This window comes from Kogia breviceps, chromosome 10, assembly GCF_026419965.1.
Source record: "Kogia breviceps isolate mKogBre1 chromosome 10, mKogBre1 haplotype 1, whole genome shotgun sequence".
In the NCBI taxonomy this organism is placed as follows: Eukaryota; Metazoa; Chordata; class Mammalia; order Artiodactyla; family Physeteridae; genus Kogia; species Kogia breviceps.
In genome coordinates this window covers 43,674,012-43,700,455 of record NC_081319.1, presented here as the reverse complement: position 1 = coordinate 43,700,455, position 26,444 = coordinate 43,674,012, and the positions used below count along the sequence as shown (strand labels likewise).

At 44.0% G+C, this 26,444-nt stretch overlaps 1 protein-coding gene and 1 non-coding gene across 3 annotated transcripts in view; one reads left to right on the top strand and one right to left on the bottom strand.

The window, feature by feature from the left end:
- Window positions 1-26,444, top strand: part of SCN11A (sodium voltage-gated channel alpha subunit 11) — a 125,328-nt gene that overhangs the window by 43,567 nt on the left and 55,317 nt on the right. Inside the window, exons 3-9 of one of the 2 annotated variants that reach the window (XM_067044518.1) lie at window positions 5,455-5,589; window positions 12,420-12,730; window positions 15,743-15,861; window positions 16,877-16,978; window positions 20,064-20,192; window positions 21,624-21,727; window positions 25,503-25,670. In XM_067044518.1, the coding sequence (XP_066900619.1) occupies window positions 12,455-12,730; window positions 15,743-15,861; window positions 16,877-16,978; window positions 20,064-20,192; window positions 21,624-21,727; window positions 25,503-25,670 (898 nt within the window). In that variant the 5' untranslated portion in view covers window positions 5,455-5,589; window positions 12,420-12,454. Of the gene's footprint in view, window positions 1-5,454; window positions 5,590-12,419; window positions 12,731-15,742; window positions 15,862-16,876; window positions 16,979-20,063; window positions 20,193-21,623; window positions 21,728-25,502; window positions 25,671-26,444 lie in introns of those variants that run through there. The other variant, XM_067044519.1, reaches the window with a different exon arrangement.
- On the bottom strand, window positions 1,983-2,102 carry LOC131764722 (U5 spliceosomal RNA). Its single transcript, XR_009337924.1, has one exon. It is a non-coding gene; the product is annotated as a U5 spliceosomal RNA (small nuclear RNA).

The window sequence follows — 26,444 nt, the reverse complement described above, 5'->3', positions numbered from 1 at the left end:
TGTGTGTGTGTGTGTGTGTGTGTGTGTGTGTATGTGTTTCCTCTCTACACTACTCTGGTTCTCAAATAACAATAGAATTGTACCTTTGTATAACATTTAAGAGTACAAAAGGAAGTTCATTCATATTGCCTTATTTAATCATTAAAACATTATGATGTGGGTGCTGTCCCTATTTGGGGGTTCTTTAGGAGTTCTCCTCCTGGATCCACCCCCAGGTTGGCATTGGGAGCTCCCTGACCTCTAGCTTCCTGACCCTCTGTTTATTTGTTTAGAGTCACCCCGAGCCAGGTGAGGTCACTCAGCCCCTTCCCCGGGAATTTTGAGAATGAAAAAGGTCAGCATGTGAACACAGTGGTTGAGAGTGCCCATTTTCTGTCAGGTCAGCTAGGACCAGAGAAAGCCAGTGTACAGTAAGACAAGAGAGCAAAGAGGCTGGGGAACAGCAACAGAGCCAAGAGATGAGGAGAAGCAGAACTTCCTGAACGTCCTGCAGGTCTTCAATCTTTGGTTCTATTCCATGAGAGTCAGCAGCTTCTCTTCCCTTGGATTCTGTATGACACTCCTGTTCCCTGCCACTAAAATCTTTTTTGCTTATACTGTATACTAGGGTTAGGATTTTCTTACTTGCAACCAAAAGAATCCTGAAAAATACATATCAGAAAATGGAAGCAGTGAACTAAGTGCTAATTATAGGTACAAGAAGTGAATGATAGGAGTTAGAGGACGGAGCAGTTTTTGCTGTTGTGTTGCAGGAGATCTCATGAGCTGGTCTTTGAAGCCTTGCTCACAACCTACATGTATGTAACCATTTGGCAAACCCTGTGGAGGGGAAAGAAGAATACACAGGAACCATCTTTTAGGAAGCTTCCGAGCATAGCAGATGCTTTCGGTACTCCTGACACATTCCGTCAGACTACCTCTGATTTCAGCTAAAGCTGTGGTGGACAGCTCTTGTGTACTAACAGCATCCCACCTCAAGGATCTGTCTTGCTTCTCTTGGCTTTTCTGTCTCAGTGCTTTCTCCAAAGCCACGGGAGCTCTCTCAGCCCATGAGCAAGCCCAGAGATTTGGAGGTTGGAGAGAAGTTAACCCCAACTGAGATTGGAGGATCTGCTTCCAAGATGACTTACTCTCATGGCTAATAAGTTGGTGCCAGCTCTTGGCAATAGGCCTCCGTTCCTCCCCACGCGGAATCTCCACAGGACTGATTGAGTGTCCTCACAGCATGGTGGCTAGCTCCCTCCAGAGGGGCAATCCACAAGAGCAGGGAGAAGCCACGTTGCCTTTTGTCACCAAGCCTCAGAAATTACACACTGTCACTTCTGCAATATCATGTTGGTTATACCTGTTCAATTTGGGATAGGACCACACAAGAACATGAATACTATATCAGAGGTAAGGGTCACTGGGGCTATTTTAGAGGCTGATTACCATAATGCCCCTGTGGACAACCCTCAGCCAATAGGGGATGTAAGCCAGAGGACAAAATGCCCAGCCTCCTAATTCTCAAATAAATTCTGCATAGCTCCTCAGAAACTCCCCAGAGAGGCTGAGCCCCAGTCTGCCATATCTGTAATCATCTGAAGTGCACACCCTTTGTTGGCTGCTCCTCCTTCTTAGCCTTCTATTCCTCTCTCCCTCACTCCTGTTTCCTGTGATTCACCTCCCAAACAAACTCTTTCACTGAAGTACTTGTCTAATGCTTTTGGAGAAACCTAAACCAAAACACAAAGGTAGTACGTTAAATAATTTCGTTGGTTCGTTTGTTTTAATATTTATTTATTTGGTTGCACCGGGTCTTAGTTGTGACAGGAGGGCTCCTTAGTTGTGGCATGTGAACTCCCAGTTGCGGCATACACGTGGGATCTAGTTCCCTGACCAGGGATTGAACCTGGGCCTCCTGCATTGGGAGCACCGAGCCTTACAAACTGGGCCAGTAGGAAAGGCCCTTGCTAGGTCTATTTTTATACACGGGAATATCAGGCTTGCTTATTCCCACAAGCCCTCAAAAAATGGAAGCAACAGTCATGCTTGTCCCTCTCCACATGAATCTTTAGTAAAAGGCAAAAGATTCATTCGATTATGAAGAGAAGTACGAGTATAGATTAAAATAGTTTTGAAATGTTTGGAGCTGATCACGAAGGTATGTGATGTGCTGCGCTGTTGGAATATTGATGGTTAACCATGTAGAGGAAGCTCACAGAGGGATAGCATTGTCATGAAAGCTTCGTGGAAGCAGCAGGAATTGAGAGATGGAGGGATTGGGGGAAGGGGCAAGAAGAAAGGCAAGAGGAAGGCAGCTTTAGCAATACCATGAGCGAGGCAGGGAACAGAGAAGAGGGATGTGTCTGGGGAGGAGTGGTCAGTGCGTGGGACAGTCTACCAGGAAGGGGCTGGGGCAGACTATCTGTTGGGAAGGCCATTGTGACAGTCCAGTTAGAGGTTAGAAGGGCTTGTACGTCTGGAAATGAAGGATGGAAGTGAAGAGCAAGATCTTACAGAGCAGGACACACCAGGGCTTCCTTCCCAGGACCAGACAGACAGGATTGAGGAGCCTGCATTGGGTTTCAGAAAGGACTGTGAGGTTAGCAGTTCTTTTATTCATTCATAAATACTTATTAAATACTTATTAAATATGTGCTCTTTTAAGCATAGGGCCATAGCTGTGAACAAGATCATGAAACTGTGCCCTCAGCAAGCATGTTTTCTGTAAGGAGCTATATAGGAACCTCCCTTAGGATCCTAAAGGCAAGTGCATGCTAGGAAATGGATTCTGGACTTCCTCACAGCTGTGTCCTCAGAATCAGTCACAGCTAGTTCTCCTTGCTTTGCTCATTCCAGGTTTCCCCACAAAATGTCCTATTCCCTTTGGCTGCTCTCACCTTCTGCTGTGGTGTACATCACACCCTCAGCATCACTCATTAACATCTGTTCATTTGCATGGATATCTTATTGTCACTGTGATTACAGCCATGGTGCATATTAGGGAAACAGGACTTGGTGATTATTCATAAAATAATCAGAAGCCTAAGACAGTGCCAGTGCCATGCCTGTGACTCAATACAAGTTCAAGTTCAAATTCAGCAGTATCCAAGTGGTATGCAAGGCCATGCAAATCATCCCTTCATCTTAGCCTCCTCCTCTTCTATCCCCATGGAACCACTTGAGATTCTCTACACATGTCCTATCCCTCCAGGCCTGTGTGTCCTGGCTCATGCTTTTCCTGGAAAGCCCTACTTTCTCACATATTGAGTTCTTACTCATTTTCTGAGCCTCAGCTCAAATCCCATCTCTTCTTGGAAGCCTTCCTGGAATGAGTTGCTCTCTGCTCTATGCTGTGAAGGCCTCTGTTTGCATCTTGCTTGCAGCCTCTTGATGCTCCTTTTCTTGTTTTATAGTTCTTTGGACAGGTTTCTTTCTCATAAAGAGACTGCAGGATGCTCAAGGGCCCAGGTCTTATTTTGGTATTTCCAGGTGCTCTGCAATAGTGGAGATTCAGTGTCATCTTTGCTAAATCAACAGATGGAAGGCATGGCTGCTGCTAAAGCTGATGCCACCTTGACCACTGATGCTGAAACTGATCAGCTCATCAGATGATGGGACTGAGACTGGCAAGGTCTTGCTGCCTGCTAGCACTTGAGGGAGGTGATGATGCTATATGGCTCGAGGGATGCTCTGTGGGTGCTCTGGCATTGGCATCTTATATTATGAGGTCCCAGCACATGTGCTCTGCTCCATTTTTCAAACGCATGTTTGCCTTCCCTAAGTTCTACAGAGACGTGAATCTGGGGAAAGTCCTGAATGCAAGCCCCATAGTGCTCAGGCGGCCTGTGTTTGTGTTACTCTTAGTCACTTAAGTCCTTACATTTGGAATCATTTTCACATCCTTGAAGATGGAACTAGAAAGATTCTTTGAAACTTCAGAGTGGGAAGTCTGAATCTGACTTAATAGCTTAGGAAAATAATATTTGCAAAGAGTTTATATTAAAAAAGGCCAGGCCCTCTTAAGATAATAGATTTAGAGGCCTTCTTTACCTCTTCAAATGCACACGTTTTTATCAACGTAAAAAATGCTTGTTAGGGCTTCCCTGGTGGCGCAGTGGTTGAGAATCCACCTGCCGATGTAGGGGACACGGGTTCGTGCCCCAGTCCGGGAAGATCCCACATGCCACAGAGCGGCTGGGCCCGTGAGCCATGGCCACTGAGCCTGTGCATCCGGAACCTGTGCTCCGCAATGGGAGAGGCCACAACAGTGAGAGGCCCGCGTACCACAAAAAAACACAAAACTTATTAACTCTAAGCACTTCTCTTATTGATCTTCTCTTATTCTGAGAGTCACCGTAAAATCAGACAAGGGTTTAGAATTTCTGATCACTGCCTTAAAAAGTCGGGTCATATACACTGTGCCAGGCCTGGTACTAATCCATCCCATGTCTGTGATTTCATCCTCTCCATGGGGTCTAGGTGTTGAGTCAGTAGAAGTAGAAAAGCAACCAGACCTTTTCTCTCTTAAATTAAGATACTTATATCTAGTGTTTGCAAAGTGTTTTCAGAGCTATTATCACATTTGCTTCCTCAGACGAAGGAGATTTGGAAGATTATCCCATTTTATAGGGAGAAAATTAGGGCTCAGAGAAATAGAGTGATCCATCCAATATCACACAGCTTAGAGTGTAGAGCCCAGTTCTTTTGGCCAGTATTCAATGCCCCTTCTGGCAGGACCCAAATCTGCCTGTGATTCCAATCCAGCACTCCTTTCAACACCTACTTCCTACTTCATCCTTCCTTATAAACACACATCTTGTATCCTTTACCTCAGTTGGCTGTCAGCTGGCCTCTGTAAGGTGACAATGGCTGAAAGTAGCTTATGGTATGACACTGCCCAGCAAGATTTCATTTTTCCTCAAGAATTAACAAAACAGAAGCGTACATGGGAGAGTTTGGGTTTGGTGACAGGTCCATTGTGGGGTTGCTTTGGTGGCCAAGGGGTCTTCTTGCTGTCCCTTATGACAAACATATAAGCAAGCACGTATTTTCATAGATCTGAACCCCAGTGTTGATGGCACAAGAGAAGAGAAAGAAGGAGGAACTGAATGGGTGTCTTGTGAACAGTTTCATGTTGTGGACCTTGGTAGGTCCTGGGGGACAAGACCTTAGAGCCCCCAATTTAGTTGGCCTACAGGCTAAGCTCAATGCAGAAACAGCATGGCTTTTCAGATAGACTTTTCTGTATTTTCTCACCCACTTGGATGAGGCCAAAGAAAAAAACAACCTGTTTCTTTATTAATGATGCTTTCTGCAGAGTTAGATTAAGCACTGATTAAAGGCAAATGCTTCCAAAGTATAAATGTAAGTACCATCTCAGTAACTCTCCGGTTACAGGGTTTCCTACACGATTCTTTAAAATCACTTTGGCTCTCTTCCCATTTCCCTTCCTCTATGCTCTCCACCCAGCTTTGGAGCTGCCCCTCCCAGAAGGGCTTCAATTGCCAGGAGCAGGAGCTCGGACTCTGTGAGAGACTTGCCCTACGGAGAGCTTCAAGAGGTACCACAGGGGCTGCTGCCTGGAGCCACCTTACCAGGAGGCAGGTAAGTCCTCTGGGCTGGGGGCAGCCCTGTTCTTCTGTCCTTTCAGGGCTGGACCTGCCACTATGGAACTTGCTCTGTTTTTTTCATCAGGACAGAGTACAGGCCTTTTGTAACCTTTTCCTGCTCAAATCAGAGGCAGAGACCAGGTATAGGATACATGGCTCAGGTGATGGGGTCCCTCAGGTGGTTATCCTCCTTTCAAATGCTCTGAGAGGGCATGAGGGCATGGGGACAGGAGATGGCTGGCTGGCTGGCCTGGTAGGTGCTTGAAACCCTGGACTTTGTGTCAGAAATTGGACTTTTCTAGAAATGCTGTGCTCAAGTCTTGTGTCCATCTGAGGCTATGGTGCAAATCCTCCAAATATTTTCTGAATTCCCTGTGGCCAATTAACTTAATCAGAAATTGATGTACATGAGGGGTTTTGTTTGTTTGTTTTTTTGTTTTGTTTTTGTTTTTTGCTGAAGAGCTAGCAACTTAATCTTGGGATTGGCTTTGGACTGAGATCAAACTGTGTTAAAGTCTGTTCAAGTTCACTTTCTTTCTGATTTTCTTATGGGATCTATGAAGGAGGAAGTGTATATATATATTCTTGTAATCCACATTAACGTACATAGCTTATGAATCACCAAAGTTAGGAACTTGTTATGCAGACCACCATCCAAAATGGATGAAGGGGCATCCTGTAGGGTATATCCACCATTGGGTTGTCTGGCTTGGATGAGTGGGAGGGTGTCATGGTGGGGCCAGTGGAATGCCTGCGGGAGTGACGTGAATGGGGCGGTGGTGGTGAGGCTGATGTCCAGGGAAGAATGTCACACACAGTGAGGGTGCTGCCAATCCAGTGCAGCCCAGCTGGAAACTGTGTGGCTTTCTCCTCCTGACTCCCTTCTCTCAGGAAGGGCTGTCTTAATTTGAGTATGAAGAACTAGGCAGGTAGGTGGAATTGCATGGCAGTGACTGTTTGGGACTGAGATTCTCCAGCACTTATGGTATCATAGGCAACTGTCTCCATTTCTCTAAGCCCTAATGTTTTCTTCTGTAAAATGTGGACGATAATATAATATCTACCCTGTAGCTCTCTTGGGAAATTATGAGAGATTATCCATTTAAAGTGTTTGACAGTGCTTAGCCTATGGCTCAGAACTCTTATTAACCTCAGTGTGGACCTTTGGCATTTTAGGTTGTGTGGACCAGATCCACGCCAAAAGGTTCTGGTTGTGCAGCTGCAATCCTTTTGTAACTTCCCCCTACTGGTTAGGGTAAACTGTAAGGGTCAGGTTGTCCAGTTTGGCTCCTTACCTGGAGAGAAAATTAGAGAGAAACACTAGTCAAAGGAAGATGTAAGGTTAAAATCTCTGCCTCTTAGGAGAATTCACCTTAATTCCAGATGAATATTTCCTTTCAGAAATCCCCCAAGGATAATATTTATCTCATGAGGTTGCTCTGAGGATTAAATGAGATAATAATTTTGCCTGGAACAAGGTAGACATCCTTAAATGACATCTATCATTGTGAAAATGTTTGTGATATCATGTTAATTGAAAAGTTCATAGGGTAAAATTGCATACCCATCATAATGACAGCTATGTAAATATATCCACAGAAAGACTTCGCAAAAGAAATACACCAAAATGTTAAAATTTGCATGTGTTAGGTGGCTTTGGTGAGTGATCATTTCCTTGTCTTGTTTTCTAAATTTTATTTAATGGATGATTCTATCAGCCCAAGCCCTGGCAGGAAACAGATGGCACGTTCAAACTGGGCATTTTGAGGGTGTTTTATTGAAGGGACATTTTACAAAAGTTCAGGCAGAGTTACAGTAACAGAAACAAGTGACAGTGCCGTTCTCAGGTGTGCTGAGAGTGGGGAGTCATTACACCCTGCATCTGAAGGGGCAGGGGGAGGTGCTGTATAACTGGAGGAGAAACTGTGTGGATGGGCCACCTGATAGGAGCTGTGGTACGTGCAGCCATCAGGAAGAGAGTTGGGAAAGAAGTCTCCAACCTCATTCTCCCCTATTTTCTGGGTCTCTTGCTGGTGCCTCCCATTGGCCAAACTCAACCAGAAGCCAGAGTTCAAGGGACTCCAGTGAGGGGTCCATGTGGATCAGCTTCATGGGCACTGAGCAGGGTGGGGAAGGATGGGGAGAGACCTGTAGGGCAAACTGAAGATGGCCAGCACAGTAAGGTTATGTAGCTTTTGTAATTATAGGTAAAGTCATAAATAAGAAACAAAAGCCCTTTGCTACCCTCAGTGCTTTCACACATGCATATTCTTCCCTCTTTCCTTTCAGCTCCATGGCTTCCAGTCTTTGTAACCATGCCCTACTCTGGGCTCCCACAGCACCCGGTGCTTCCCCTAGTGTAGCCACACTCATTGTGTGGTTTCATCCTTTGTCCTTAACTTACCTGATTCCCCACACCATTGTAAGACCCTTGAGGCTGGGATGGTGTTTTATATCACTTTGCATTTCCAGCACCCAGCACGTGAGTGAATGAATGATTGGAGTTCAGATCTAAATACCTCTATAAAGCTATAGATTTGAATTAAGGTCCAGAGCTACCTAATCTTAACAGAGAGTGAATTCCCAAAGAATTTAGGGCCTCTGTTTAAGGGAGTGAGGCTTTGGCTGTCTTTCCTAGATGAGTGTTTGTTTACTTTCTATTTAGTGGGAGTGGGCCCGTGAGCCTGCTGAACACAGGCTGGTCCTCAGAGGCCCTGACAGATGGCTCTCCAGCTCCCTTGCCAGTCTAGCCCATCACCTGATGGAGGTCTGGCAGAGCCTCCTCAGAGGCCTCCCTGTCTCCCATGAATGCCCTGTGTCAAGTCATAATTCACATGTTGCTGGCCTCCTGGTTTAGGACTGCAAATTGAGATTAAGCTTGCTTCCTTTCTGACTCAAGGAGATTTAGAGTCTGTCTTCATACCTGATATTGACTCTCTCTTTTGATTCTCTTTTGATTCTGATATTGACTCTCTATTTTGAATGAGAGGATGTTTTGAGCCCTTGAAGGATTTTTACAATCCTTTCACAATCCTATGGGAGTAACATACATGCATATAATTCAAATTGCTCAGGGGGAAAAAATGTTGGGAAGGATAGAACATGAAAAATAAAATGTCTCCACCATCACCTATATATCCAGTCGCACTGATAACCATTTAAGTTTTTCAGTCTTCTGGTCATTGTCTCACTTAACGCTAAATAATTCTCTTATTCTTCTATTTCTTGATTTATCAAGTTTAAGTAAAAATTATTGAATTGCCCCTATGTGTGATGAGGGATTTAGCTTATTGACAGTAATCCTTCTGTCTTTCTCATGATTTCTTCCAGTTTTTTCCTTATATTTCTAATTTGGTTTTGCACTTGATTACCTGTGTAATTTTAAGGGATAGACTTATACTTGTATTGCTTGATCCGTTGACCTTCCATAGAACGTCTTAATTCTCCACGTGTTTAGGATGAGGAAATTGATGCCTCTGAGCTTCCCCTCACCTTTTCTCTCCAACTCCAGCTTGCAGCAAAATTTTATAACATTGATAACATTTGAAGTCTTTTCTGTAATTATAATTAATTTTGCTTTATGTATCAGATTGTTAAAAATCAAAAACTAATATATAATCTTTATGATATAAAGATTTTGTAGCTACTAGTCTCTAAAACCAAGTACTATATTTGGACCCATAAAGAAGGGGATGGACTCTGATGTCACTGACCTTCTGCTGCATGAAGGAGAATGTTCTAAGTGTCAAGGTCAAGTGGACTCTCTTTTTTTCCTGTTCTTATATTCTGTCGGCTGCTCAGATCATTTAGTTGGCTTCATATGTAAAATGTGACTTTCTGAAGAACATTTTGTTTCCATGGAATTTCTAATTACCTTTCTTTTTTACCTATTAATAAACCAGTTTTTTTTAATTTTAATTTTTTTGGCTGTGTCAGGTCTTAGTTGTAGCATGCAGGATCTCTCTTTGCAGCATGAGGGCTCTTTGTTGCGGCCACGTGGGCTTCTCTCTAGTTGTGGCACTCGGGCTCCAGAGCTCACGGGCTCAGTCGTTGCAGTGTGCAGGCTTAGGTTCCCCGAGGCTTAGTTCCCTGACCAGGGATCAAACCCATGTCCCCTGCATTGGAAGGCAGATTCTTAACCACTGGACCACCAGGGAAGTCCCCATCTATAACAAATTTTGACATGTGCAATTTCAGGGGTTGTCAGTTTTATTTTGTGTTATTTATATTTATTAAGTCTCTTTTCCTCAAGGACCCAGTCAAAATATCCCAGGGTCAGAACAGCGGGACCAGAATGTCCAGTTTCTTCTTTAATAGTCTCATTATTATGGCAGCAGCCCTCCACTGGATATCTTGCTTCAACTTAGCATAAGGTCCAGTTTTTGGCATCCAGGGTCTTTCCTGGATCATCCATTTTATAGGATCAACTAGCATTCATATGCTGTTTACTGCAAAAGACTTCATGCTTGTCTTAAATATCTTTTATGAGCTCTAGAGCCAAATTCAGTAGAGTCTCATTATATGCTCACTTCATTTATACAAATTCAGTTACATATGTTTATGAGAGAGAGGTGAGGGAAGAAATAGAAGGGAAGAGGAACGGAGGGAATAGGAGAAGAGAGAGAATAATTTAAATAGTACGGCCAATTCCATTTTCCAGGAGTGTCCATAAAGATCTTGACCCTGAATGAATGCAGGACAGAATGCACTGAATCTATGGTCCCATATTTGGTTTCTGTTGACATATGGCTCACACCTTGTGAGTACTTCATTACCCTTAGTGTGTTTAAAGACACATATATTGCCCTTATCATGGCCTTTAAACGGAATCCAACTACTTTCTTCACTGAAGAAAGAGGTTCTATTGAATTTGTTGACCAGTGAGTTGGGATGCCTCTTCAATATGGCACCTCCCTAAGGGATTTGCAAGGGAAGTTTTGACTATGTTTTTTGTTTTTGTTTTTTTCTTATGTGCTTTTTTTCAGAGGCTAACACGTGTAAGCTGTGATTTCTCTGTATTCAAGTGCTTTCCAGTTCTCTCCACTTGCAGGTCCCATCAGTGGCTTCAACTCCATGTGTTTTAATCTGAATCTATTCCCCCAAAGCTTTCTCCATCCCTAGTGCTCTCTATCTGAGCGAGTGGCACTGTTGACTCACTTGCCGAAGCCAGGATTCTTGGCTCCTTCCTGTCCCTTAAATCCCTCTCTTCCCATGAATCACTTGTCAAGGCTATTTTTTAAGTGACTCTCAAATCCAGCTGTAATGCACTCCGTTAGGTCATCCTCAGTGGTTATGACCTGTTGCAACAGTTTCCAAGCTCATTTCTCCTATTCTGGCCTTCCCAACTCCTTCATTCCCCTATCCCAAGCCTATCCATTCTCACCAGTAAGAGGGATATTAAAAAAATGATAGTATTACTCCTGGAATAATAATAATAGAAATAACCTACCCGTTAGTAACACTCTGCTACCCTCAGGGTGAAGTCTGTGATCTTTACTAAGGATTACAGGCCCCCGCATGCTCTCCAGTGCTGACTGACCATTCCACTCCACACAATCTCCATTCTGGGCAAACAAAACCTGTTGATGGATACCATGTTCTTTTTCAACCAAGTGTCCTCGTACATGCTCTTTCCTCCCCCCTGCAATACTCTAATGTCCCGTTTTTTCTTCTCTGAGACTTACATCTCCTTCAGGTCTCAGCTGAGACATTAAAGCTTCAGTGAGCCACCCCTGATTCTGCAAAACTGCTTAGATGATTATCCTATGAACAGACATAGCACCCTCTATTTCTTTCCTATAATAGCATTTGTCTTACTCTACTGTAATTTTATGTCTTTTATCTGTCTTCTCCACTATAGCAGGCAGTGTAACTGTAGGGCCTGGAGGACAAACTGAGGTTTTTTTCACCATTAGTGCCTAGCACTGTGCCAGGAACAGGCTCTGAGCACATGGTTGTTGAATGAATAAACCAGTCCTTTGTTGGGTTCCCCATTGTAATTCCTTGGAGTGTGTGGGAGTCAATCCTAGATTGGCATTCAGTAAATTAGAAAGGAAGAAGATGCCTGGCATGGGGAATAAATGCATTCAACTTAAACACTACTGCTTTTTATCAGAGTCTAGTTTTAAGCCTGAGGCTGTAGAGAAAGTCCTTGTAGAAAGGGCTATCAGGAAGAGGGGCTGGGAGAGCTATTATCCCATGATAGAGTGACCTATTAGCTTTGGCAAATCCTTTTTGCTTTCTTGGGGTCTCACTTCTGCCAGGTCTGGGTCTCAGAAGTTAGAGAGCTGACAAAGGATCATAAATGTTAGTGTAAATGTTCATGCCTGTGTTTATGGCTCTTTTGTTTCCATCCTGTCACATTTCAAGAACTTCCCCGACCAAAGGTGAAGAAAGACTCATGCAGTCATAGTTTTGATTTTACAACCCCCAACTATGGCCCACTTGATTCCCTATTCCTTCCTCTCCTGTTCACACTGTGGCCACTTGTCTACCATCTGCAGGTCCCATCTCAGTAGTTCAGCTGGTTCAGTCGTACTGTCTTCCTTGATGCTTGGGTCTCATTTTTAGAGACTGAGCTTCTGTATTGATCCTGAACTCGGCTTCCCATCTATTTCCAGATCCTCCAGGAATTATGTCCTGCTTTGGTCTTGCCTATGCCCAAAATTCTTTTTATATCCACAATAGTGGTCACCTCTTCTGACCTTCTCCACAGCTAATGAGTTCCCAAGCCCCCTCACCTCAGTCTCAACTCTTGTAGACCCCATGATATGGTCCTTGGAGAGTGGAATCTCAGGGCAGACAGTGTAATTTTCTACCTCCCAGAGCTCTCTGAGGATCTGCTGCTTGTCTCTGCCCCGATGGTGAAGATGGATGACAGGTGCTACCCGGTGATCTTCCCAGACGCGAGGAATTTCCGCCCCTTCACTCCTGACTCTTTGGCTGCAATCAAGAAGCGGATCACCATCCAAAAAGAGAAGAAAAAGTCCAAAGACCAGACAGCAGCAGAACCCCAGCCTCGACCTCAGCTTGACCTAAAGGTGTCCAGAAAGTTGCCCATGCTCTATGGTGACATTCCCCATGAGCTGATAGGGAAGCCCCTGGAAGACTTGGACCCATTCTACAGAAATCATAAGGTACCCTTTGTGGGGAGGCTGGGGTGTTCTAACCATGTTCTAACCACCAGCTATAATTGGCATTGCATGGATCTCCAAATATTGATCTTGGGGTATAAAGAGGCCAGACCCCACTTCACCTTTGCTGTCACCCCCTGTCATTGCTTTCACAGTCCCGAGAAAGGCTTTCAGCACTAATTTTCTCTGTGTAATAATACATGTCTTGGAAAAGCAGATGAATGAGGACGAGGAACAGCAGAAGGGTAAAAGGAGAACAGAGAAAACATAACATAAGATGGTGTCAGGAAAGAGGACTGGACTAGCAGTCAGAAAAGTTGGGTGTAGGCCATTTCAAGTAATTGGATTTATAACTTTGGGTAAATCACTTCACGAATTCTCACTTTTCTAATCAGTAAAATGGGAATAATGCCTGCTCTCCTTACATTACAACATAGGCATGCTATGGAGCCTTTAAAAACTGTAAAACATTATAAACTGTAAGGCATTATACTGATATGAAGAATTAATATCACTGTCCATGAATGTCCGTTTCAGCAACTAGAGTTTACCTTGAAAAACTCTTAGGCAATAGGCTTTTTAGGCTATTAAATGAGATTTATGAAGGTCAAAGCCCTAGACTAACACTTGGCACATAAGAGAAGCTCAATAAATGAAGTTTAAGAATATTGTAATCAAGTATGCACATGCAGATTACATGTAAACTCCATGCCAATATGTGATAGACTTGCTGTTTTATCTACCTAGATGTAGGGAAATTCTAGTAAAAGTTCCTCAAAGGGGTTCCTGGATGAGGAAAGGTGAGCTCAGGCTCTTCTGATGGCTGTTTGAAAGCCTGGGGCAGTGAGGAAAGTCCTCTACAGACCACCTCCTTTCAGGAAAGACTCAGAAGACCTTGCCATCATCATCTCACTGTGTGATCCAGCAGAGAATGGAAAACCCACTTTGCCAGATTAAAGACAGGGAGGAAGGAGGCTGGGGAGTTTGGGGCAAGTCCTGGAAAATATGGGATGCTGAGAGCATCCTTTTCTGGCACCCATGAGAAACTGACCTCTCCAAAGAAAGATTGCCTGGTTTGTATGTCCTTGAATTGGACAGACTTGGGGTTACCAGGCCGAATGTGGACTGTGTGATGGAAGAAAGCTGGGTATGAGTGGGAAGGACAAAAAAGGGGAAAAGAGACGAAGGAGCAGAAACACTCCAATATTTCTCCTTCTCCTAATGCCCCAGAATTCCAGGGGCTTCTAGGAGGCAGAGTAGTTGGAGGTGAGATAACTCCTGGAGGCCTCCTTTTGCATCTAGGCTGGGTAGGAGATCCAGGAGGTAGGCAGCAGCTTGGCGTTTTGTGGACAGTCCTGGGAGGACAGGCTCTGATACAGCTGCGGTGGATGTTCTAGGACCATCTCTTCTCAGCCTGGTCCTCCCTTTAAATCAGGAGACATGATACTTGTTCAGAGCTCTGCACACCCATGACCTAATACATCAGTGCTCTCAGCAGTTATGTGAGCTATGTGTGGTGTCATTAGCACTTCACCTTATAGATGAGGAGACAAAGCCTTGATGGGGAAGTGGCTTACACCAGGTCAAACAGCCAGTTAGTGGTGGAGCTGGGACTCAAACCCAAGGGCTCTTTCTGTAGTCGCAGGTCACTTCCTCTCTTTTCAAAGCTTCCATTTTTGAAGAGCTACAGGGAAAAGGGTGGAGATGTGTCAGCAAGCAGACAGGTTTAAATCATTAAAACCCTGGAGAGTGTAGTTAAATACACCATTAGTTGAAATATTTAAAGCAGTCAGAGGAGACATTAATAAAATACCAAAATCAAAGGGCATAAAATGGATAACTAATAAGAGCCTGCTATATAAAAAATAAATAAAATTCAAAAAAAAATCAAAGGGCATAGAAGTAGAGCCATATCATGCCACCTATTAATCTGGGTGACCCACCTTAGGAAGAGGTTTGCTCTCTGCCCTAAAATCGTCTTTCTGTCCAAAGGAAGGGCACAGAATCCCTAAAGTGAGTTAGACCCCTGAGCTCATAGCTTTTAAAGAACCCTGTGGCCCATTTCATTTTGTTATGGAGGAAACAGAAAATATCCTAGTCCACATTTTCCCTGCAGCCAGATGGCCAGCAGACAAGTAAGTTCCAGCAACTCAATGAAGGAAGTTGATGTTTGGCAGTGGCTGAAGTTCTGGTATCTCAACCAAGGCGGCAGCTACCCCACTATTTCTGGGCCTGGGTGACAAGACCTGTCTTTCCTGTCTGAGAATATGCTGGATTACATGTCAAGTAGTACTTTTCTGCAAATCTGAAAGGAGCAATGACACAGGAGACAGGAATGACCCTAGTTCTATGAAGGCTTTTATAACAGCCTTCAGGACACATAAGGGGACAGCCAGATGACAGTTAAATGGAAAGGGAGGGGTCTGAGCATTGATGTTAGAAGCCTGTGAGTCATTGGTTGTTGTCCAGGTGCAGGTTCAGGCCCAGAGCCCAGGAAGACATGCAAGGAGGAAACGGGCGCAGGCTTGGTGTTTTTCATTGGGGCCCAACTGGACACTTTGGGTGAACAGTGCACCATTTGGTGTGTCTGTCCTGGATTTGGCATCCCAGGACGTACCCACTACAGGCCAGTAGAGCCTCCAGTGATTGTGACAGTTAACCAAAACTGAGTATTTCACTGAGTATTTCAAAACAGAGTATTTCACTGGGTGAACAGTCCACAGCTCAACAGTTATTTTGGGAGTGAGGGATGACTTTCAATAGATCAGAGTCTTGGGACTCTGAGTGAGACCCAAGCCACATGGGGAGATCTCTTGTCTTCCAGAGTGACAGTGTAGGCTGGTCAGAAAGTACCTCTGGCTTCAGAAGACAGGTCTCCAATCAGAAGCTACAGTCATCATAACAAGACAAGCCATGCCTCAACCTGTGGTTCCACCGAATTTTCTCTGAATGAACTCATGATAAATATTGTTTGGTCACTGCGTGTAATTCCTGTTGTGTTTGTTTTTTTTGCAGACATTTATGGTGTTGAACAAAAAGAGAACAATCTACCGCTTCAGTGCCAAACGTGCCTTGTTCATTTTGGGGCCTTTCAATTCAATCAGAAGTTTAGCCATTAGAATTTCAGTCCATTCATATCCTTTTGTTGCTTCTTTTACCAAGTCCAGGTCATGTGAAGTGTGCAGAAGCCCTAGGGGTTCACATGTTTGTTGAGTGGAAATAGCTCATTATTTTAACAAATACTGTGTAAGTGGCCCTGCTGTATGGCAGGGCTGTGTTGGGACTGGCACCTGTCTGGGATCCTGTGGCCTCAGAGGAGACAGGTCAAGAGGCAGGCAGTTTCTTAGTGAGATGGGTAGTCTGGAAGTGGGAGTGTGGAGAGGCTCTGTTGTGCTTTGGAGGCATCAAGAATGGCCTCCTGAAGAAAGGAACATCTAAGTTGAGACCCAAATAAAGGGTAAACTGGCAACCTGTGCACTGTGTTTAGTTGATAAATGAGTTGTGCTAGAACTACACTGTTTAAAGCTTTTTTAGAAACACTTCCTAGTGTTAAAAGTCCAGATTTTCAGGGGGTGAGGAGATACCAGGCAGTGTTAGATGGGGGGAAAGAGGGTGTGAAAAAGACGTGGGTTAGTAGACGGAAGTACTCAGGAAAACGGGAAGGAATATCTATTTAAGTTGGGTTCCCTAGAAGCAGAGCCTGAGATGGGATTCTTATTTAAGTGATTTAGTGGGGGAGTGCTCTCTGGAAAAGGAAAAAGGGAAACATCATGGAGCAAAAGGAGGAGCCAATCAAGGACAGGGTCTCAGCTGAGCCCACATCAGGCATCAGCCGGAGCCACGGGGATCTCCAGAGCATGAATCTATCACAGAGCTGCCCTACCTGAAAGCCAGAGGCCACGTTTTTTTAAATCTGTCAGTCAGACATGTGGAAAGGGACTGTAGCCCTCCAGGGTGAGGAGGCTGCCATTCAGGCTGAGGACAGTCCTTCAAGGGAGGGGACAGCTGTGGGTTCTCAGCCAACGCTCACAGTTAGAGGACAGATGCTCCTGCAGAAAAGGGGCCCTGCAGGGACCCCCACAGCCTCAACTACAATAACTAATGACACATTCCATGCTGCAGTGTAGCTGCCTTAACGGCCCTGGTCACATTGTTCAGCATGTTCATCATCTGCACCGTCATCATCAACTGCGTGTTCATGGTCATGACTCGTGGGAAGGACAGCATTAACGTAGATACTGAGAGTGCTGAGTAAGTGTTTGTCCTGCACGCATTTGTCCTATGTTTTTAAGCAAATAAACCTAAAAGAATTATGATTACCTCAGATTTTAGCTATGGAGAGAAGAAAAAGTCACCCATTATCCCAGATCCCCAACACAAATGCTGGCAGAGTCAGTTTCATTTTTGTATATATACACTTACAATTGTCTTTAAAGGCCTTTTAAACTTACATTTGTAATAAATAACACACATACAAATTTTATGTCTAGTTTTAAGTGATCTTCTTTGTCCTTATGTAGGCTTAATACGAGCCCATTTTGATGCCTATACAATATTTCATCAGGTGACTATACCACAATTTACGTAACTACTGTCATATTTTACTACTATAAATAGCATTGCAACAAGCATCTTTTGGTATAAAGCTACTTTAAAAAATCATTATTTTCTTAGAATAGAGTCTTAGAAATGGGTTTACTAGCTAGACAACCATGGCCCTGACTGGACACCCTAACTATGGTTGAACTGACAGTGACACACCCAGAGGGCCTGATTTGCCTGGTGGGTTGAGGTCTCCCTATCATGGAGATTTCAAGCCCTGCTTCCTGCTGCTGGGCATGGCTGTACTCCACAGCAGATGTCATTTTGGTCCACATGTCCCACCACTGGCAGTCTTCTGCTGGAAAAGAGAGAATGGCAGGGTGGGAGGTGGAAGGCTAAATGGCTAGGCAGAAATAGCAGTCAGAGGTGGCTGTCTCATTTGCTTGAGATCTAGATGAAGACTTGCAGAATCCCACACATCTGCAATTACAGCCTTTTTTCAAAATACCTATAATTTTATAAATTATACCTGAGTTTAAAAGATGGCATTTCAGGGCAGACATTAATTAATCTTCTGTGTTTATTTGTCACCTAAAAGGTGAGCAGTTTAGAAAAAAGCTGAAGCAGAAGTAGCTCTTGCCCAAAGCAACCTCATGACCATTTCTGCTGTTGGACTTAGCTGCTTTGGGATTCTTCGAGTTCCCAAGACCTTAGTTCTTTAGCTTTGAGGGCTAACAATGGTTGGACATTCTACCAGAAAAGGTCCACTTCTTTTACTCTGAACCAGCAGATTGTTTGAAATGATTGTTTCTGTCCCAGATGTGGGGCCAGTGTGTGTGTTTGTGCGTTTGTGTGTGTGTGCGTGTGCACGCCAACCAAGCATATTTTTATTGGGATTATAACAAGAGAGCTAGAGTATTGTCTTTTGGAGGAGGAGGAAGGGGAAGAAGGGAAATAAATTAGAAGACAACATGATGAAGGACTAAAGGAATAAAATGGAAATAGTTTTTTTAAAAATTGTGATAAAATACACATAACATCACATTTGCCATCTTAATCACTTTTAGGGATACAGATCAGTGGTATTAAGTACATTCGCACAGACGTGCAACCATTACCACTCTCCATCTCCATAACTCTTTTAATCTTGCAAAACTGAAACTCTGTACTCATTAAACAATAACTCCCCATTCTTCCCTCCCCTCCAGTCCCCTGGAAACCACCATTATACTTTATGTCTCTGTGTATTTGATTACTCTAGGTGCTTCCTGTAAGTGGAATCATACCATATTTGTCTTTTTAAACTAGTTTATTTCCCTTAGTATATGACCTCAAGGTTCATCCATGTTGTCACGGGACAGGATTTCTTTCCTTTCCTAGGCTCAATAATTTTCCATTGCATGTATATACCACATTTTATTAATCTATTCATCTGTCAATGGACATTTGGGTTTCTTCTACCTCTTGGCTATTGTGAATAGTGCTGCTATGAACATGGGTGTGTAAATATCTCTTCAAGATTCTGCTTTCAGTTCTTTTGTATATGTACCCAGAAGTGGGATTGCTGGATCATATGGTAATTCTATTTTTAATCTTTTGAAGAATCTCCATATTATTTTCCATGGTGGTTGCACCATTTTACAATCCCACCACTAGTGCACAAGGGTTTTAATCTCGCCACATCCTCACAAACACTTGCTATTTTCTGCTTTTTTTAAAAAGTAGCCACCCTAATGAGTACGAGGTGATATCTCATTGTGGTTTTGATTTGCATTTCTCTGATGATTAGTGATACTGAACATCTTTTCATATGTCTTTTGATATGCTTGTTGGCAATTTGTATGTAATCTTTGGAAAAATGTCTATTCAAGTCATTTGGCCATTTTTAAGTGGATTATTTAATTTTTTGTTGTTGAGTTTGTAGGAGTTCTTCATATATTCTAAATATTAACCTCATCAGATACATGATTTGCAGATATTTTCTTCTAGGAGTCTTATAGTTTCAGGTCTTTTAAAATATTCACAACGTTTCATTTATTTATTTATTTATTTATTTATTTATGGCTGCATTGGGTCTTCGTTGCTGTGCACGGGCTTTCTCTAGTCGTGGCAAACGGGGGCTACTCTTTGTTGCGATGCATGGACTCCTCACTGCAGTGGCTTCTCTTGTTGTTGAGCAGGGGCTCTAGGCACATGGGCTTCAGTAGTTGTGGCATGTGGGGTCAGTAGTTGTGGCTCGCTGGCTCTAGAGTGCAGGCTCAATAGTTGTGGCGCACGGGCTTAGCTGCTCTGCGGCATGTGGGATGCTCCCGGACCAGGGCTCAAACTGGTGTCCCCTGCATTGGCAGGCTGATTCTTAACCACTGCACTACCAGGGAAATCCCTAGTTTCAGGTCTTACATTTAGCTCTAATCCATTTTGAAATAATTTTTGTACATGGTATAAGGTAAGGGTCCAGCTTCATTCTTTTGCATGTGGATATTGTGCTTTCCCAGCACCATTTGTTGAAAAGACTGTCCATGTTGGCTGAAGCTTCTCTCAAGAATATGGCTGTGAAGCTAGGTGTTTAAAAGCAGCTTTACAACTTCGTGCATGGGACTCTTTCTCAGAAATCCCAAATACCAGACTTGCTTGAGGACCTTACCTTTCTGAACTCTGATTTGCTAAGACAAGAATGTTAAATGTCACATTAAAATGGAATCAGACCTCAGGAAGGTCAGATCAGACAGATGGGCTCTCTATTTTTCACATAGCTTATCATATTTTTTCTTGTTCTGAATGATTTGCTTTCTAGGTATGTCTTCACTGGGATTTATATATTTGAAGCATTAGTTAAAATATTGGCAAGAGGTTTTATTCTGGATGAATTTTCTTTCCTTCGAGATCCGTGGAACTGGCTGGACTCCATTGTCATTGCAACAGCGTAAGAATGTTAAGATTTTTACCAAAGACACTAGGGGTGGGAAAGAAGCCCCTTGGCTTCCAGCAGGGCCCTGTGTAGATCCACATGACAGGCTGAGTGCAGCCAAGTAAAGCCTAGAACTCTGAGTGCAGTGTTGGTTGACACTGAACTGCACCATGTAGCCAACTGACCAGAGGCCTTCACACACACAAATCCATTTCTGGCCGCACCACGAGGCTTGTGGGATCTTAGTTCCCCAACCAGATATTGAACCCAGGCTCATGGCCATGAAAGCACCAAGTTCTAACCACTGAACTGCCAGGGAATTCCTCACAAATCCATTTCTAGGCCAACACTCATGATCTTACTTTTTCAGCCATTTATTCACCAAACACTGACGTGTTATGGGGCCAGGCTCTGTGCCAGATATAGGGCTTGTGATAATGAAAAAATATATATCATGCATGGTTCTCATCCTGTTGGAGCTCGCAGGTCAGAGGGGAAGTGAGGCGTTTAATGACCATTATAACCTGCTACAGTGAGTGCTAGCATAGGAGCTGTGCATGATTCCAGCTGTTAGAGCATGGAGGAGGAATAAAGGGGTCTAGAACATCTTTGTCTACTGAACGGTCACAAAGAGTTTCTCTCATGTTTTCTCCTAGAAGCGTTATTGTTTTGGCTCTTATGTTTAAGTTTGTGGTCCATTTTGAGTTAGTTATTGTATATGGCATGAGGTGAGAGTTGAAGTTCTTTCTGAAGGAGAGGACATCAATTTGGCATCTGAATGATGAGATTCCAAATTCATGAGTCAGCAAAATAAAAAGCAAGAGAAGCAATGGCCTGTTGCCAGCAAAATAATAATAAACCCAACCTTATTTAATTTGTGGCAGCCATTGTCTTTAGCACTTTGCATATATTTTTCTATTTAATATTCACGAAAGCCCTTTGAGTTAGTTACTATTAATTTCAGAGTTTTACATTTGAACGTCAATGGTCAGGTGCTCCTGGTTTTTGAGAGATGGTGTAGTATGTTCACTCTGGAGCCAGACCGCCTAGGTTCCTTCTGGGCTTGGCCACGTGGTGAGACCTTAGGGAAGTGTACTGGGGCCTGGAACTTGGTAGCAAGTCAATAAATGTTTAAGTTGATTTCTGTTATCCATGGATGTAGCCACAACTGCAATGACTATTTCAAGGAATCCTCATCTATGTCCAAGTGTAAAGATTAGCTGAGAGCAGCCTCCTGTGCAATCTGTGGTCCATAGGGTCCATAGCAATAGAGCACTAGTGGTATTGCCAGGTCCTGACATGAAGGTGGGATTGGAAGGGGAGGTTGCAGATTTCATTCTGGTGGACACACACCTCAGGCTGTGCTTACTTGTGACCTTTGTGGAGATGTGCAGGGCAGATGCGTGCCTGAACAAGCCTGGACTTTCCTTGTGCTTTGTCTTGTAGGTTTGTATCATATTCACCATATATCAAGGACAGCAGCATCAGTCTGTCATCCCTGCGTACCTTCCGAGTGTTCAGAGCTTTGAAAGCAATTTCTGTAATTTCAGGTAAGTCACTCTAACTTTAAACACTGGCTCTTAGTGGAAGAGAATAGTTAAAATTTCTCAATATGTCATCTAAAGCACAAACTAACAAACTCTGCTTTATTCATTTATTTGATCATTCAACAAATATGTATTGAGCACCTAATATCCACTGTGCTAGCTGCTTGGGATATATCCGTGAGCAAACAGACAAAGGTCCCTGCCCTCATGGAGTTTACATTCTAGGTGGGGGGTTGGGAGACAAACTTAAGCAGTAACTATAATAAATAAAGTAAATTACATAGCATGCTGGAAAGTGACATATGCCATGGAAAAATAAAATGGAAAAGTAGGCGATGTGGTGGCTCTTGGAAGTCACGGGGGTTCAGGGAAGCAGGTGGCAATTTTTAGTGGGGTGGTCAGGATAGGTGTCATTGAGAAGGTGAGATGTGAGCAGATTTGAAGGTGGTGAGGGAGGTTCACGAGCAGATATATGGGAAAGAGTGTTCTGAGCATAGGAAGCAGCCAGTCTACAGACCGAGGACTATAAAACATGTGGGTGGGGCTGGAGCAGACAGAATGAGGGGCCAGGTGGTGGAGGAGGGACCACAGAGGTGAAGGGGAAGCACCTAAGTACCAGGAAGACTTGGGCTTTTCTCTGAGAGAAATGGGAGCCATGCAGGGGCTTTGAGCAGAGGAGTCATGACCTGACCCAGGCTTTAAAAGGATTACTCTGGCTGTTGTGTGGGGAACAGAATGTGCGGGAGCAAAGGTAGAAGCAGGAAGACCAGATAGGAGGCATGTTGGTCACCATGGAAATGTGCTACTCAGATCTCCTGCTGCAGGGAGTGCAGTTGACTAATGGTCCCAGCTGCCCCCTCTCTGGATTCACCACTGCATTCATGTTCATGCCAAGATCACGCTTTCCCTGCATGTGGGGGCCACTAGTGCAGGCCCACCCCTGAAGGGTATGGGACTCCTCTATGTGGGACTTTGGCTCAGGGGCTTCTCAGCAACCAGGGTGAGACTGTCTCACAGCAGCATTGCAGTCTGAGGCACTTCCTGTCTATCCTGCTTCTTTCCTGATCTCCTTTCCCAGGTGTCAGCCCTGTGTCACAGTCTGAGGCTCTCTCTGTCCCTCCATTCCCTCCCTCCAGATTATTCCTCACAAGCATTTCCCCAAGAAATCTCTTGCAATCTGGTCTCAAAGTGTCTGCTTCTCAGAGGCCCCAAACTGACACAGGGGGCCACTGCCATAATCCAAGCAAGAGGTGGTGGTGTTCTCAGATCAGGCAGTGGAAGAGGAGTTGGCAAATGGTGGTCAGATTCTGTATAAATTTGAAGGTGGAAACAAGAGGACTTCCTGACAGGTTGACTGTATACATGATACGAGCAAAAGAAGAGTAAAGGATGAGTCAAGGTTTTTTGTCTGAGAGACTGGAAAGATAGAATCATCACTGAATGAGAAAAGGAAGGCTGTGAGAGAAGCAGGCCTTGGGGGTCAGATTAGGAATCAGCTTTGCATGTGTTCTGTTTGAGATGGCTGTGAGACATTCAAGTCAAAGTACCAAGTAGGCAATTAGATATATGAGGCTGGAGTTACAGGGCTGCAGATATCATTTTGGAGATTATGAGTCTATAGATGATATTTAGAGCCATGGAATCTGATGAGATTACCAAGAAAATGAGCATAGATGGAAAGTAGAAGAGGACAAAGGACTGAGTCCCAGGCACTGAGACCTTAAAGGGGAGGGGAGAGAGGAGAAACCAGCAACGGAGATGAGCAAGAGCCACCAGTAAAGGAGGAAAGAGAGCAAAAGTGGTCTCTTGGAAGCCAGGCAAGGAAGGAGCTCTGTGGATCACGATGAAGCCAAGGACGGGGTTGTAAATATGAATTCCAGTTTATCAGAAATGAGGTTATTATGGCACAGTCTTCTCTTCTCCTTCCCCTTTCCTCTCTTTCCCTTACAAAAAAAACCCTTTATTAAAAAATATTCTCCCTCTGGACTCCTTCCTTTCCCCCTTCTTCTTCCCTTCTTCTTCTAGTCTCTTCTATCAAAACTCCAGGCAATTTGGATCTTTTTCATACAGAGGCAGTGGGTTATTTTTGGAAACTCCAGAACAACTGCATAGTGATAAAGCAACTGGCAGTCAGAGGACACTTTATGTAGAACATGTCACTCTTTCTCTTCCTCTTTTGCAAGGTGGACCTTCGTTTCCCAGGTAGATTTAGGGGCTTTCTGCCTGAGCTGAGTCCCTCATATTTCATGTGGGTAAAATATACATTCAGGGAGACACTTAGCAGCTTTCATGTTCCCTTCCTCATCTCTAAGCAGGTGAACATACTCTCCATTTTGACTCATGAAACACATGAGATCCCTGGATGCTTTTTGGAATGGAGAGTATGAGATACAATCTTTTATGAGACTATGTAAAAATAATTCAGGAATCACAGCTATCTTTCATCCAAATCATCTTGCTTTGGAGAAGACTCGAGCCTCTTGTTACAGATGAAAAATCAGGCGTAGATGAGGTTACAGTATTTTCGTGTTTGGTGCCTCTGACCATGCAGGGGAAGCGAGATCTTGGCATGAACATAAGTGCACTGTTGAATCCAGTGGATGTCCCAGCTTGGCCTGAAGTCTCCTCCTCATGTGGCATCACCCTTGGTGGAAGGTCATCTGCTGTGGGCTTGGCCTCCCGTCAGATGCTGCTTGTGTTCTCAAGTCTACCATTCATGGTTTATGCTGATCAACTGAAACTTTGTCACTTAGTGTCATCCCACACATTACCGATGCCATCTGCTGGTTTATCTCTCCAGCTGTGTTGAGAGCAGAGCCTGTGACTCAGTGTTGTGTTGGGACTGACTTGTTCTGACTCCCCAGCAGACTGTGCACATCTTTTTCCAACTCTGCATCCAGGGATGTCATGTTGGTAGCTTGAAAGCAACTGCGGGAGAGGGGTGTATGGAGGGAGAAGAGGGATCTACACTCCAGAATTCAGTGAACAAGGACATCTGTAAATGCTGCAAATGAAGACTTTCTCTGTCTCCTCCCCTCCCCTCAAGAGCTGATTTTAAACATTTACCAACAGACTACAAGACTATGTCCTTTTTATTTTGTAACTTTGGCAGCCTGACAGGGTACCATGGACATAGTAGGTGCTTGGTAAATATATTTCTTGAATGAATTTTTTAAAACCCTTATTATAAGTAGTAATCTGAGTTTCTTTTCCTAAGACATCCTTATTATTTGGGTCCAGACAAAGCTCCTTCCTCCAGCTCCCTGACCCCCCAATTTAGCTATATCTCATGGTACCTCGTGTACCTTATAGTAGGTAGTAGCTACCAAATGTTAAATACAGCTCTTCTCCTTCTCTCAGGAGGCCTCACTTTGGCCTTAATGCTACCTGTGACCCCCAGCCATGGAGGTGCCTGAACAACTGTCATCAAGTTATGTCTTGGGTCTCTGTGGCGTGTTTCTGCTCAAAGTCTTCTCACTTTCCCTTCAGAGCAACCCTGTGGCATCTGTAGAGCAGGATAAAGAGGCCGAATCCTAGACCAGTGGACCACTCTGATGACCCATAGCTTCTAAGGCACAGAGTTATGGCCTCAGAATCCTAGGTCAGGATTTTTTTCTGATACCAGCCTGCAATCAGACAACTTTTGAGGCCTTGTTGCTCCCTCTCTGTTCCTTGCCTGTGTCTGGTGTGTGTGTGTGTGTGTGTGTGTGTGTGTGTGTGTGTGTGTGTGTGTGTGTGTGAGTGGGGGGCTTCTCCCCACATCTGTCCTCTTCCTCAGGTCTGAAGGTCATTGTTGGGGCCTTGCTGCGCTCTGTGAAGAGGCTTGTCGATGTGATGATCCTGTCTCTCTTTTGCCTCAGCATCTTCGCCCTGGTAGGTCAGCAGCTCTTCATGGGAAATCTGAACCAGAAATGTGTGAGGAAAGACTGTGACTCTGACTATAAAGGTAAACACCCCACCTTTCACTCCTTGGTTTGTGCATGGTTAACTTTTATTTATCCCCGCTCATTTGTCTACTGATCTGCATTACAGAGTGTCTTAGGATCAAGGGATGACTTGTCCCTCTAGGGTTCTCAAGTGGGCAGATACATTTCTTAGAGAACTGCCTCATTCTTTGGGTTTCCATGAAGAAGGAAAATCCTGAAGCCACATCTATAGGAGTGGTGTCATCTTCCATCTCTGCCCACTTCCTTGTCATGTTTTGCAGAAGTCTTCAGAGTGCCTGGCTTTGGCCAAAGGGGACCAGCAACTTCCCACAATCCCTCCCCCCACCCAAGTATTTTCTTCAATGATATTGTTCCTTTTATGTTGCACCCTCTCCACTCTGAGGTCAATTCTATATCGATTTAATGTGTCCTGAATTTTATGTGGCCACACTTTCTCCATGACTGTCTTGGTTTATGAGCTTCTCATGGGCTGACCCTGTGTCCAGCTTCTCCTAGGGGTGGTCTCTGATTCAGTTCTATGTACTGAGAGGCAAAGTGGTGGTGGTGTTACTGCTTCCTCCTCTTATTTCTCCTTCCTTCTCCTTTTCCTTCTTTTTCTCTTGCATCTTCCTGAGGGCTTAGGCTCTAGTTCCTCTCTGGATCATTTCATCGAGATCACTTTGATCACTTTGATCATTTTGGAGGATTCTGAACCATCTGTTTCAAGCATAATCTGGCATATTTGCTATTCTTTTTCCTTTCAATTTTGTTTCTTCAAATCTGAATTTATAATT